Genomic DNA, 13,619 nt, shown 5'->3' on the forward strand with positions numbered 1-13,619 from the left:
CTCGCCTTGTTCAGTTCACTCTGAAAAATGGCACGTACTTATAAGAAATAATGCTTTAACCAGCAGACCTATTTATCTCTGACTGGGAGCCTAACACTCAAGATGTTGAACTCTAATTGGAATGTAAATTTTGGTCATCGTGTCTCTGTTTTCCATCCTGAATTACTTCAATATATAAGAACTACAGCCAGACTGAACCCCATGACAAACTGGTGGACCTGCTTTTGCTAATTGCCACAGATTAATCATGGGCTTTAAAGTCTTTAGCCTAGCTGCTCTGGAGGGGCCATTATCACTCAGAGATGAACTTTACCCCCTCACAGCTGCCAGTTAGAGCCGCCGCACAGCTCAGTGGGCCCAGCCTGAAGCGCAGTGTGGAATGGTATGCGGTGTAACAGCTATGCTGCTTCCCATTTCAGAGCACAGACAGGGGCCTGGAATTTTAAGGGAAGAGTTCTGGCATCTGTGCCAGTGTACAGTACTGTTGGGTGTAACAGAAGTGCTGTCTCTAAGCCTCGAGACTGGTTTTGAGATGGACAACGATCATAAGTTTAGATTCATGAGGTTTCTTTACAGTTTGCGAGTTTTCAGATGAGAGCAGTAAGCAGCGGCTGAAGTGAATGCTTTGATGATGCATTCGTGTCTCTATGCCTTGGTTCAGATCGAGCGGCGTATGGAGCTGGTGCGTGGGGTCTCTCACAACGCGCACAAGAAGCTGATCACATGTCTGCAGGGGCACCTCGGCACCGACGCGGAGAAGAGACACGTAAGTGGCCCTCGTGTTCCGCTGCTCGGCCTGCCTCGCTGTTGTCATGGAGCCCTTCTCTCAGGAGGGTGTTGCTCACACTGCCATCGCTCCCCCCTCCCCCCCCCACAGAAGAAACTCCCCCTCACGGCGCTATCACAGACCATGCAGGATGGAGGAGCTCAGCTGGGAGAAGAGTCTCTGATTGGGTGAGTTCACAATTTTGCTTTCCAGGTCATTGAGTTAGAAATGAACTTACCTCCAAGAAAACGACTCTGTCTACATAAGCTATTCAGGATGTGGCTTGTCAGACAAATAGCTCAGGATGCGGAGTCTGCATACGCTTCCAACTTTTCTACCGCTGCTGAAAAGGGTGTGTTGAGCAGCCCTGCCTTTAAAGTGGCTCACCTCTACCTGAAGTAGTGTTTCCAAAGCAAACTGACCCAAGTCGGCAAAACAAGCACCCTGGTGGCGGTTTGGTGCCCGAACAAGTCCCATGGAACTGGATGCGTTTTTCTGGTATGACATACTGCACAACCCACTGCAGACAACAAGGGCTGTTGCTTATTAATTTATGCAACTGCCAGCAAAAACAAGGCAAGAAAGGACCTAATCACTGGGCACTTTAATGATGACCTTTGTAGATATGTGCTGAAGTGGTCAAGGAGCACTATACACAGTGAGAGCGGGCTTATTGATCGCTAAAAGGCCTTGCTGGGAATGTGGAAGAGACAGACGGCGACTACATGTGCTGTCTGGGAGAAGTGAAACTGTGCTGACAAAATAAACTCAAGACACCAGACCCACCAGAAAACAAAACAAAGATGTTGCTCCAACTTAAACTTCATAGCTGATTAATCTTAACAATCCACTGGAATATAAAGCAATTCTGTTGTCACAAATTATGGCTTCTGTTCAAATTTGCCTGAAATCTGTTCAGATTCACCTGAAATCTCACATCTAATTGCCGTAAAGAAGTGAAACATTTATGGCAGTTTACACTTCTGGATGTTAAGCCCAAGCCAGTGACGTTATGCATGATTAAACCCGTTAGCCTGTAAAATTCAATGCTTTTTGGTGAAAATAAATTTGGATTACAAATTTGAATGGATGACAACTTAAGTCAGTTATGGAATTGCAGGCAGTTTTTATTTTACAGAAAACAAAAAAAAAAACAATGAAACTAGCTGTGTCACTACCAGTGAAAACTTTAATGTTGTTTACCTGTAAGAGGATGGATACCAATTATTTTATTCAGCCTGGTATGCTCAGAAAAAGTGCATGTTTCTTAAGGCCATCACTCAAACCGTAGAAATGTTCCCTCCATTTTGCTATCTCTGAATAATTGGCCTTGACTTATTTTTGTGGAAGTGTGAGATGTATGGTCTCTGCACTGAAAATATCCTAGTGACGGGTGTAATCTGTCCCACTGTGTTTCTGCATTCACTTATGGGGATGTGATAGACTTATGGGGACATGATAGGACTGTGTTTATAGCGATCGCTGGCTTGGCTGTGGCACAGTAAACACGAGTGCCGTACAAAATTTGTAGGGAAGCTATAGAAGTGTACCTAAACCCGACTTCTGGTTCTGGAAAGTAATTTTAGACAATGAATTATTTATTTTCTGCCTGGGTGGTAAGTAATTGGTTGGTAAGATTTATGTCATGCACAGGCAATAATTAGGAATGGCTTCATTATGATTACTGGTGGAATGAAAGTGCAGCTATATAAACAACCTGTGCATAATCTTTATTTTAGTTTTACCACCAGAGATTACATACTGATTAAATCCATTTATACCTTTAACTGCACATATTTTATAAGAAAAGCATGTTCTGGAATTTCAGAGTTTTCACTATTCTCTAGTGGGAATACTGCTCTCAATTTTTTAAAATGGACTGAATATTTTTAGTTTCTGATATGCCACACGGTTAGTTAAACAGGCAGTTGAAAAAAAGTGTTACTGAAATAAAAATAGATTTTGTAAACAAGCCTAGTACATAATGTGACTCAGAGTAATTTGTTTCTAGACAGTACTTTTACTGAGAAATATTGTTCTGGAGGCTAATCTTCTTTTTGCAACATGCTCTTAAATTTAGTAAGTTAAGGTCAGTTTTCTTAAACATTTTCCCCAAAGAATTTCTCTTGTTCTATTCCTAAAGGGATTTTCTTCATTTCACAATTGTATTTGGATACTTTTTATTAAAAAATATTAACTACCAAGGCCTATGGATGTAGGTCTTCTAAGATATTGAAATATAGAGAAGAAGAAGATAATGATATGATAATGGTGTCTCTGTTTTGCAGTAAGATGATGGAGGTCTGTGGGGAGGCAGAGAACCGTCTGGCCTCTGAGCTGATGCAGCATGAGGTGCAGATCGAAAAAGATGTCCTTGACCCCCTTAATCAGCTAGCAGAGGTGAGCAGGAAGTGTTGATATGGACATGCTTCATCTCTTTGTCCTCTGCAGTATCGCTGACCCATCATGGCATGTTGATGACATTACTGCTTTGCTTTATCTACTACCTGTGTCACTGTTATGACCACAGGTTTCTATTGTAATGCATGCTGTTATTTACATTAATAACCACAGGATATTTGGAGCACTAATAAGGTTGTCTGTGAAGTGCATTTCATTTTTTTTGCAGATTGATTGAGTTGTTTCAATGGTGAGAGCTGATTATCATGTAGTAGGCTTACACTCATAACGTCCATCTTCCAATCCCAGGTTGATATTCCCAACATCCTGAAACAGCGCAGGCAGCTGGCCCGGCTGGTGCTGGACTATGATTCCGCAAAAGCTCGGTGAGGTTCTGCGTTTCTGTAGAGATTACACTGAAGGATTACTGTCTGGTGTGTTTTTAGCTGCTACTTCGTTCCAGTCCCAGGTTAATTGCCCCCGTGCTGGATTAACAATTCAGCTATCCTGTGTTTGGCTGCGTGTTTTTTCAGATGGTTGCAGGCAACCAAGTCGGTAATCTCAGGAACAAACACTCAAGCACTGACAGCCAAGGTGGACTCCCTCAAAGAGGAGGTGGATGAAGCTATGAACAAAGTGGAGCTCTGCAAGGTATCGCCACATGTTCTCATGTACCGTACAGGATATACAGGGTAGAAAATCATGCTGCAGTCCTAATGCATGGGAGGTTTCCTTTGGGGCAAGTTTGGCCAAATGTGGACAATCCTACCAAAGAGTTACACCCAGCTGGCAAAACCTATTTTATAAAGCAGACTGAAGAAGGAACCAAAAGTATTAAAAGAGATAAGGTATTAAACTGTCAGGGAAGTGTGATCCAAGTGCTTTTTTGTCATCTAAAAAAAAAAATTTTAATCGATAAAAAAACCACTAGTAGGCCATGCCTTGGATCTGATGCATTGGGGAAATAAACTGTTGAACATAAAACCTTACAGGTTCAGGCTGTTCCCTTGGGCAGATGTAAGACACCACCAAGAATGTTTTCAGACTATACTAAGGACTGAGAAACCTATTTCAGAATACCAGAGGCATGGAGCAGAGTGCCATCTTGCTTTGCTTTTACCATTTTGGAATGAGCGGGTCAGTCAGTGGGTTTCAGTGGGTTTAATGAGGTCCCCCTGCAATGCAGATGAGACTAATGGTACAATAAATTATTTCAGTATGCGTAATACATGAAGATTTACAAAGTATGAATTCAGAGAAAAAGAATTCACTCAAAATAATGACTTACATTTTTAATTAGCCTGAACTGCACAAAAATGTAAAAAAAAATTTAACAAAAGAGTACATTACTGTTGCTCCAGTTGGTAGTTCAAGCATGTAAATACAAGGCTTCAGGAATGCTATCACTCAGCGCTGTGCTGGCTCAGGTATATCTGTGAAGGTCATCAGACCTGGCCTTCCGCTCTCTCTGGGGCTGCAAGGCCGCTCGTGTCTGCATTGCCCCAGGGCTCAGGATGTGAAGAGCTCTGCTTTCCTCTGGCGTACCACTTTCTGTTGACTTTATGAAACATTAATGGCCTTCAATGTAAAGCCGCATTGCTACATCACTGCTAATTGGCGGTAGAAGTATTGCTTCACAATATACAGGCTATAAAGCAGGACATTGATTTTTGTGTTGATTAGATATCCTGAGTGGTGTAAACGAAACCATTAAAAGTTTGACCCTTGTTAATGGGCCAGTTATTAATGTATAATTTATGCTTCATGAATTCTTAGCAGTATTGCTGCAGAGTGTTCAGTTTGTGTCCTAATTGTTCTCTCTTTGACCATGAACATAACTGGAGTATATGGCTTACATGCTTTGTTTAGCTGCATGTTACTTTTAATCACAGACAGTCCTGAATATGGCGATTCACCACACCTGTAGATTGATTGCATGAAGCAAAATATGTGTACACTGCCACAAAATGTCACAGGCTATTACAGAGTATTAGAAATTGAATCAATAAAGAGAAAAGTGAAGGGTTAAAATGTAAGTGTCAACATGTGTTGAAGAACTCTGCACAGTCCCAACTGCCATCTGTTCTGTCTTCTTGTGCCCAGGACCAGCTGGCTGCAGACATGTACAATTTCTTCTCAAAAGAGGGGGATTATGCCCGCTATTATGTAATGGTGAGTAAATGCCTCTACTGTCAGGCTGCAGGTCATTTTTATCATTCAGATTTCATGGCTTGTGTTTGTGTGCGTGTCTGAGTCTGTGTGTCTGCACACTTATACAGAACCGCACCATAAAATAGTTTTTGACACCTTAATGTGCAAGGTTTTATGTCTAGTGTCTATATTTGTATAATGACCAGTGCCTCTGTGGCACGTGTAGTCTGCGCCGTATATGGGATGCATGAGTTCATCAAAACCATACGATGCATTTAGCTTAAAATGGATGACCGATTCTAAGTGCAACACAACTGTAAATGTCATGTGGGTGCAGTGATATATCTGGGAACATCTATGTGTCCTTCTGTGATTCGCTGAGAGGCAGTTGACTTATGAACTGTTCGGTTTTACATATTTTCTGTTTATGACCAGTGTGGATTACGTCTGTACGTTTCATTGTCTTTTACACTGCCGTATGACTGTGACTTAGAATTTCTGCCTCTCAATGTGTTTTCTTCTCCCAGTTATTGGAAGCACAAGCTGATTACCATAGAAAATCTTTAGCAGTGCTGGAAAATGTGCTGCCAACCATTCAAGCGCAGCAAGGTACAGTTTCACTGGCTTACCTCTTCTGCAAGCATCTGCTTTCTCTTTCCATGTCCTCTGTCCTTGACATTTTGCATTTTTTATGGCTCATTACTGCCACTGAAAAAGTTGTTGTTCCTTTTTTTGTTTTCTCTTCACTGTTCCCATAACAAAAGCAGTCTGGGGTTTATAATTTGCTTGATACCTTATGATTTTTTTAATGAAACCTGACACTAGGCCACAGAACCAGAAGCCACGGTCACAGAGACATGGTTCATTTTTCAGGCTCAGTCTTCATACTACAGGTGCTTGTAAAGTTATCCATCAGCAAATATTCATGCTTATATAATAAGAGCATGTGAGACTGCAATAATTGGCCTTTAAACATTTTTCAAACTTATCCCCCCCACATTAAATGACTACACAATTTGTCTGCCACTTTAATGGTAGTAAATGTATTGCTGACCTACTTGCAACTTTCCGTTCTGTATTTTACTTCTGTAAGTCAGTCTTAGTACCTGTTCTGTAGTTTGCATACAGGTTTATGTGCTCACTCACTGATGCCAGTCTCATAAAAAAAACAAAATTCCTGTGTTTCCTGGTGATTCACTTAGCAAGTACATAACCGTCTAACAATTTAAGTGTTTGTAACTCTTACCATGGTTAACAAGGCTATCATGTATTCTTACAACTTTTTTCACGCACCCTCATTGGCAGAGCCAGTCTTAGGGATGTGGTGGCCCTTAACAAGACTGTTGCTGTGTGCTCCAACATAAATCACTAAATGACATTAAAAAAAACTTTATTTGTGTGGCCCAGGGATGGCGGTAACTCTAAATGACTGCATAGTGTTTTTTCCAGTTTATTCCACTCATAGGATTTAAAGTTCTGCACAGTAATGTACTGTTATTATATCTATATTGTTTTCTGATATTTATGTTAAATAGATGGTCTGAAGCTGTTGGGTGAGCTGCTGATATCTTCACCAAGTTATGACACATCCTGTTTCCAACTTCCAGTGTGCATCAGTTAATTAGGTTATGCAGCCGCCATTCATGTAATTTTTTTCAACAAAGGAAAGCAGATATTGAGTCTATAATAATGCCAAAACTAATTGTGTTCTGTTTGTTAGATTAAATCGTAACCGCCTATTGTGAGTGTTGCATTCACTGCTGTCGGTGGTTTCGGGCTGGGAAGTGTATTCTGAAGAAATGCAATGTCATGCTATGCATTTCATACAGTACTTATTTTCTAGTCTGCAGGGTTCCTGATTAAATTGGTTCATGAATTAATAACTGGAAAAAGCACAGTTAATTTTTTTAAAATGTATTTATTTATTTATTTTTTCAAAGGTCATCTGTTCTATTTGACGTCAGTTAAGAGAATTGCATATGGGGAGATGTGACTAGTTATTAGGAAATGGCAGCCTGTGTTTCTCATGGCCATACTTTGTGAAAAGCAAAGCTATAGTACAGCACACACTGAAGTCATATTATTGAAGGTGTTCTGTTTATTGTTTGTTATACTGCATTGAAAATCACCTCTAGTAATCACAAACTGTTGTGAGTGTGCATTTTTCTCAATGAATCTATACTCAGTAGTGCTTCTTTCAGATTTCTGAGTCGTTGCTCTGTATTCACTCTTTTGAGCATTAAGGCTGCCTCGAGCTTTTCAGTTATTACAAAATCAAAAAGTCGAGCTGTTACTGCATCTTTTTTCTGTGCTGTTGTTCCTTTGAGCATTTCCACAAAACATGTGGTAATAAGGAGACAGGCCTGTTTCACAGCATGTGATGTATGACTCAGCGCTCTGATCTTTCCCACCTGGCCCCCCAGCCCCTTACACCCTCCCTTTTGAAAAGAATACTCATACACATATGCTTCAACCCTCTGGTTATTCTACTGTAAGCTCTGACCTGGTGGCTTAAACTGCTGCAGTGGGAAAGCATGTGATAATTTCGATATTTAGCCATAAATGCTCTTAATCTCGATGATTTATGTGTTCTCTGTTCATGGTTAACGGTCTCCCACCCTGGTGTCTCCCCCTGCAGACAGCTGGACTGAGAAGCCTGCCTTTGGGACGGCTCTTGAGGAGCACCTGAAGCGGAGCGGGCGGGAGATCGCGCTGCCCATCGAGGCCTGCGTGATGATGCTGCTGGAGACCGGCATGAAGGAGGAGGTAGGCTTCACAGAAGCTCCGGGAGCTCCAGCTCTACCTGACCCCACACAGGCTTCACAGAAGCTCCGGGAGCTCCAGCTCTACCTGACCCCACACAGGCTTCACAGAAGCTCCGGGAGCTCCAGCTCTACCTGACCCCACACAGGCTTCACAGAAGCTCCAGGAGCTCCAGCTCTACCTGACCCCACACAGGCTTCACAGAAGCTCCGGGAGCTCCAGCTCTACCTGACCCCACACAGGCTTCACAGAAGCTCCAGGAGCTCCAGCTCTACCTGACCCCACACAGGCTTCACAGAAGCTCCGGGAGCTCCAGCTCTACCTGACCCCACACAGGCTTCACAGAAGCTCCGGGAGCTCCAGCTCTACCTGACCCCACACAGGCTTCACAGAAGCTCCGGGAGCTCCAGCTCTACCTGACCCCACACAGGCTTCACAGAAGCTCCGTGAGCTCCAGCTCTACCTGATCCCACACAGGCTTCACAGAAGCACTGCACACACCCGATATCAGCCTCATTACTGGAAAAAGCCCAGAAGTGTAAAGAAACTTGCTTTTGTCCATGAGAAATTATGAATGATCCATTTACTTAGTTTATTGGCTCTTCAGATGGGTCTAATTTATTTATGAGCTGTAGATTTTTTGGGAAAAATAACTGGATAAAATTATTAATCCAAAGTGGTCTATGCTGAAATTGAAAATGTTTTGGTTCAGGATGGTGTGCTCCTTCAGACTTCGAACCAACTGAGGTCATAGTATGTGCAGCTCCACATGTTTCGACTTCAGAAATTGTAGGGGCCATAGTGTTTATTTCTCTTGTCTTTGGTGTATTTATATAAGGGGAACCTGAAACTGCTGTCTGAGCATTTGAGTTTTGCTTGATGCTAAAGCGTGCTTTCTGCCGTTTCGCTTTTACACGCTCTGTTTCACTTCCCTTTTTCTGACAGAAAAGCAATGCAAAGAGTAGAGTATTAATACTACAGAAACTAGACGCGTGTCTCGCCTCTTACCAGTCCACGTTACCAGTAAGATGTGATCTCTCGTTTTGCGCTCTTTTCAGTGCTGGCTGCTGGTGTTTTGCTGACGTAAAGGGGCTCTGGTTTAGTGGGGTGTGTTGTCCTGGTTCTGCGCCCGTGTGAAGCGCTGTGTGGCGTGCGTGGCTCTGACTCCTCTCTCCTCACGCGTCAGGGCCTGTTCAGGATCGCCGCTGGGGCCTCCAAGCTGAAGAAGCTGAAGGCGGCGCTGGACTGCTCCACCTCCCAGCTGGAGGAGTTCTACTCTGACCCCCACGCTGTAGCCGGTACTGCCTTTTTCCTGTTTACCACAGACACTGTCTGTAAATGTGCCTGGTGCTGCTTTTGCTCACTTCATCATTTTAAAATCGCGCTGGCAGCAGGAAAATGCACTGGGCACAGCTCCATGGCGTGTTGCAAACAATAACCGTGCACTGCTTCATGTAGCACTACATTTACAACAGAGGTGCGCTACCATTTTGTTAGCAGCGTTTTAGCTGGAGTACTCCTGAAGTTGTTGAATACACAGTGAGATATATTAAGATTAGAAAGTATGCATTAATGTTTTGTGTACTATTATGAATGAACAACCAGCACTGAGTAAGAAAAAAGAGGTTTTGTTTGGTTAACCCAAAATATAATTCTATAATGACAACCCACGTCCCAGGTCTACTTACAGTCAGTTAAGGCTATTGAGCCATTTGCAATGAAGGTCATATCACACTTAAATTAACTGTGCTTCAGGGGTTTGCCTTCTGAATGGTGAGTACAGTCTGGAAAGTGGCCAGTGTGAGTGAATACCGATTTCTTCAGTTCATTTCCACCTGTCTGAATACTGCCCTGAGTGCGTATGTCTTTCCCTTTTAAAATGTTGCTTTTTTCCTTGGCCAGGTGCTCTGAAGTCCTACTTGAGGGAATTGCCAGAGCCTTTAATGACCTTCCAGCTGTATGACGAGTGGACACACGCATCCAAGTAAGACTGAGAATCCCTTAAACGCGGAGTTATCTTTACAGCTCACTTCAAGCAAATTTATCAGCGATAAATCTTGCAAACCGCTCATGGTCCATATGGGTGAATCTCACTGGTCTTTCAGCCATGTGAGTGAACTTGTTTATTTTTTATCCACAGTGTGTCTGACCAAGACAAAAGGCTGCAGGCATTGTGGGTGACATGCGACCAATTGCCAAAGAACAATAAGGCCAACTTCAGGTTGGTGCACTGACTGGCCTCAGACCAGCTATGGAAAGTGTCCTGGAGCTCATTCTGCTCTGACTGTATTATAATTCAATACAGTGATGAGCAATATTGGGGTTGCTTGATTTTTTATTTTTTTTTGACTGCCTGCTCTTTGCCTGTTTGGATTGTATTACTCCTTTTTTAATTGTGAAACACAAAATCAGAAGGGCCTGAAAGGGTCAGTCAAATAAGAACCATAGTGCAGATTTTACCTATTTTAGCATGGTTCTGCGTTTTAGCAATTTTGTCTTCTGTTATGTTTGTTAAGGGGAGGCACCACCGTAAAAAACTATGATTTTGGTTCCATATGTCAATTTTGATTTTCTTTGATATTTTGCTTCTATAACTTCTGTAGTTTCATAAAATGAACAAAGTAAAGATAAATAATAATTATAAATAGTTAATTTAGATGATAATATAACACCATCGTCAAGAAGATGAAGCATAAAATAAGCTTATGATAGCATCTTTTATGATTAAAAGCCTCCGCGGTTTTAAAACTGACCTGGTTGAATCATATATCGTTAAAAAGCTTGTTTCCTGGAGCGTACAGCCAGTATGACCATATGTGGCTATTTACTTTGCTGTCACTGTGAAGTTGGAGGAAAGACAAGCAGAACTCTTCAATTTCATTTACATCAGCAAATCTTTAACAGCCATTTCCTCAAAACCGTATATTGCCCATAGGGTATTCAATTTATCTCAACTGTAACAATAGATACAGCTACTTAATTTTAGATTCTGTTTCTTAAATGTATAGCTATGGCGTGTCAGAGGCTGTTTAAAATATGTTTTGTCATTTTCATTTTGTGGGATTTTATCAGTAAAAATAGGTTTAAAAAAAAAAAAAAAGCATGTACATATTGTTTTTGGAATAATTAATTAAAAAAACAATATTTTGACGAAAGCCTCTGACAAGACCTAACTATTGAGTTATTGATCACATTTTTAAAAAAATCAGTTGATTTTATCGGTTGAACTTAAATATTGAATGCCTTATTTGCAAATTAACATATATTTAATGAGCAAATAGCTCATTTGCATATTTTAAAAATAAAAAAATGAAAAGTCATGATGCAAAAAAACCTTGTATTTGTGTGTTTATTCAACTGGTAAAACTTCATTTTGATCTGAGTAAACAAATTTATTTTTCCTATTAAGGGGTGGTGCCTCCCCTTAAGTATTATTGATTAAACAACATGAATCTTCATTTCAGCTGGTTGCTCTAGTCTTAGGATCAACATTAGCCTAACCCAGGTGTGTACAACTCCTGGAGGGCTGGGGTTTGTGCTCATTAAATTGGCTCATTAATAATAAACCACAAAAAAACTTCTCACCATGGCCCTTCAAGCAAGTTGTGCACACTTAGTCTAATTAGCTCATGGAAGTGACTTGCTTGGTCATGCGTTGGCCTTCAGTTGAGGTTGAAAATGTGAGCTTTGTTTTGTACTTGTGTATTTTGGTGAATTTTGTACAGTGCTGTCTTGTGCATTTCATAAGACGGTGCCCTTTGAAATGTAATTGTTTCTGACCCTTTGACAGGTATTTGGTGAAATTCCTGGCCAAGCTTGCCCAGGACAGTGAAGTCAATAAAATGACCCCCAGCAACATTGCCATTGTACTGGGTCCCAATCTGCTGTGGGCTAAAACAGAAGGGTGAGAAGTTCACTGCGAATTCCTTTGCTGTTTGTTAAAGGTTCTCACTGGATAAACTGGATTTGTTTAATGGTTTTTAGAACTAGGTTTGGTTCTTTAATGGGATGTATTTATCTCGTGCACTGTACTATACTCTATAGCTTCTCTTAGCCATTACCATGTGCACGGTGTGTGCCTATGGGACAGTGGTTTAAAAATGTATAACGTCTGGTATTTTCGTTTGGGCTTGTAGGACCCTGGCAGAGATGGCAGCAGCTACCTCTGTTCATGTGGTGACCATAATCGAACCCATCATCCAGCACGCTGACTGGTTCTTCCCTGAGGGTACAGTCTAACTAAGACAGAGCCTCCCTCTCTCTGAGAATAGGAGTTGGCGGTGCTTCTCTGCTGCATATGTGGCTATTTTGCCTTTTTTGTCATCTGCTCTCTGCTTAATTTCTTTGTCTGTAAACCAGAAAGGCGATAATTATTTGTTAGTTTGGTGGGAAAGGCATCAATTCCAAGGCATAGATTTTTTTATGGAGTATACAAACGATCAGAACTCTTTTGTGTCCAGAATATTTATGTATGCACAATTTTGCCTGTTTTGGAGAGCAGTGGTAAGAACATCCCATCTGACTTCATTATTCTGCTGAAAAGTGGCAGTATTAACTTCTGCATTAATGAACAACGTGACACTTTATGGATTTTGACAGTGACTAAGACTAATTTCCAATAGCTCTTTGCCGTCATGGTGGCTAATCTGTTTCCAAGGCAATTTAACCCAGCACAGTTTTCCTCTAGGATTATTTGTTATGCTATATCTGCTATAAGAGACCTGTAGGACAGCAGGAAATAGAAATTTATCAGAAATCTTCATTTTAAAAACATAAGAAATAAAAATGTCTGAAACAGTGGTTTAAAATGAAGGAAATGATCTCAAAATGGCGGCACCATCAATTCCCCCTGTAACGCGTGTGCGTCTCTCCGCAGACGTGGAGTTCAACGTGTCGGGCATGTTTGCCATGCCCACCCCTCTTGCAAACCACACCAACCACCTGAGCATGCCTGACTTGGACTCGGGCACTATAGAGAGAAAGCGGCCAGGCAGCGTGGTCCTGCCGGAGGGCGACGGTCCCCGCAAAGACAGGTATCCATCCCACCACCGGGGTTTCCAAAGGCAGGATTCAAAGTCCAACCCACTGTCTGCTGTGTATGTTGTGTCTGAGGAGTCTATCACAGTTAAGGTCAACGAAGCGCAGTAGTCTGTGCTTTAAGTGAATTAAGTGTGTTAAGAATCCGTATTCTCCCTTTATTTTCCTTTTTCTTTTATGTATGAACAATGACACTGTAATCAATAAAGTACTTTTTTTTTTTTACTCATGGTCACTGATGGCTACTAAAGAAAAATGATTAACCTTACTAACCTGAAGGATAATCTGTTAGCTGATCCATGTCAAGTTTGTGTTTGTGGGTTTGGCTTGCTGCCAGCAAGCTTCCTCTTTTGCACTGCTCGTTTTCCATTGTGGGGTCCTTCCCGCACACACAATCACAGTCTAAACATAGAGCACTGGAACCGTTCACCTGCAAGATGGGCCTCCAGGTTTGCAGTTTCTCGACCACAATTTATAGGTTGTGTTAGTTACATTCATCTTG

General features: G+C 41.6%; 2 protein-coding genes across 7 annotated transcripts in view; one reads left to right on the forward strand and one right to left on the reverse strand.

Moving 5' to 3' along the window:
- Positions 1-13,619, reverse strand: part of lcmt1 (leucine carboxyl methyltransferase 1) — a 52,815-nt gene that overhangs the window by 38,838 nt on the left and 358 nt on the right. The gene's annotated exons all lie outside the window — the stretch shown is intronic.
- The window catches only part of arhgap17a (Rho GTPase activating protein 17a), a 42,797-nt gene that overhangs the window by 21,666 nt on the left and 7,512 nt on the right, over positions 1-13,619 (forward strand). For all 6 annotated transcript variants that reach the window (XM_035402698.1, XM_035402703.1, XM_035402699.1 and 3 more), the window contains 14 exons: positions 662-766; positions 878-954; positions 3,055-3,166; positions 3,476-3,552; positions 3,700-3,817; positions 5,270-5,338; positions 5,845-5,926; positions 7,956-8,083; positions 9,267-9,378; positions 9,983-10,064; positions 10,221-10,301; positions 11,871-11,984; positions 12,217-12,308; positions 12,957-13,113. In XM_035402698.1, the coding sequence (XP_035258589.1) occupies positions 662-766; positions 878-954; positions 3,055-3,166; positions 3,476-3,552; positions 3,700-3,817; positions 5,270-5,338; positions 5,845-5,926; positions 7,956-8,083; positions 9,267-9,378; positions 9,983-10,064; positions 10,221-10,301; positions 11,871-11,984; positions 12,217-12,308; positions 12,957-13,113 (1,406 nt within the window). The remainder of the gene's footprint in view (positions 1-661; positions 767-877; positions 955-3,054; positions 3,167-3,475; positions 3,553-3,699; positions 3,818-5,269; positions 5,339-5,844; positions 5,927-7,955; positions 8,084-9,266; positions 9,379-9,982; positions 10,065-10,220; positions 10,302-11,870; positions 11,985-12,216; positions 12,309-12,956; positions 13,114-13,619) is intronic.

This window comes from Anguilla anguilla, chromosome 2 (assembly GCF_013347855.1).
Source record: "Anguilla anguilla isolate fAngAng1 chromosome 2, fAngAng1.pri, whole genome shotgun sequence".
Lineage (NCBI taxonomy): Eukaryota > Metazoa > Chordata > Actinopteri > Anguilliformes > Anguillidae > Anguilla > Anguilla anguilla.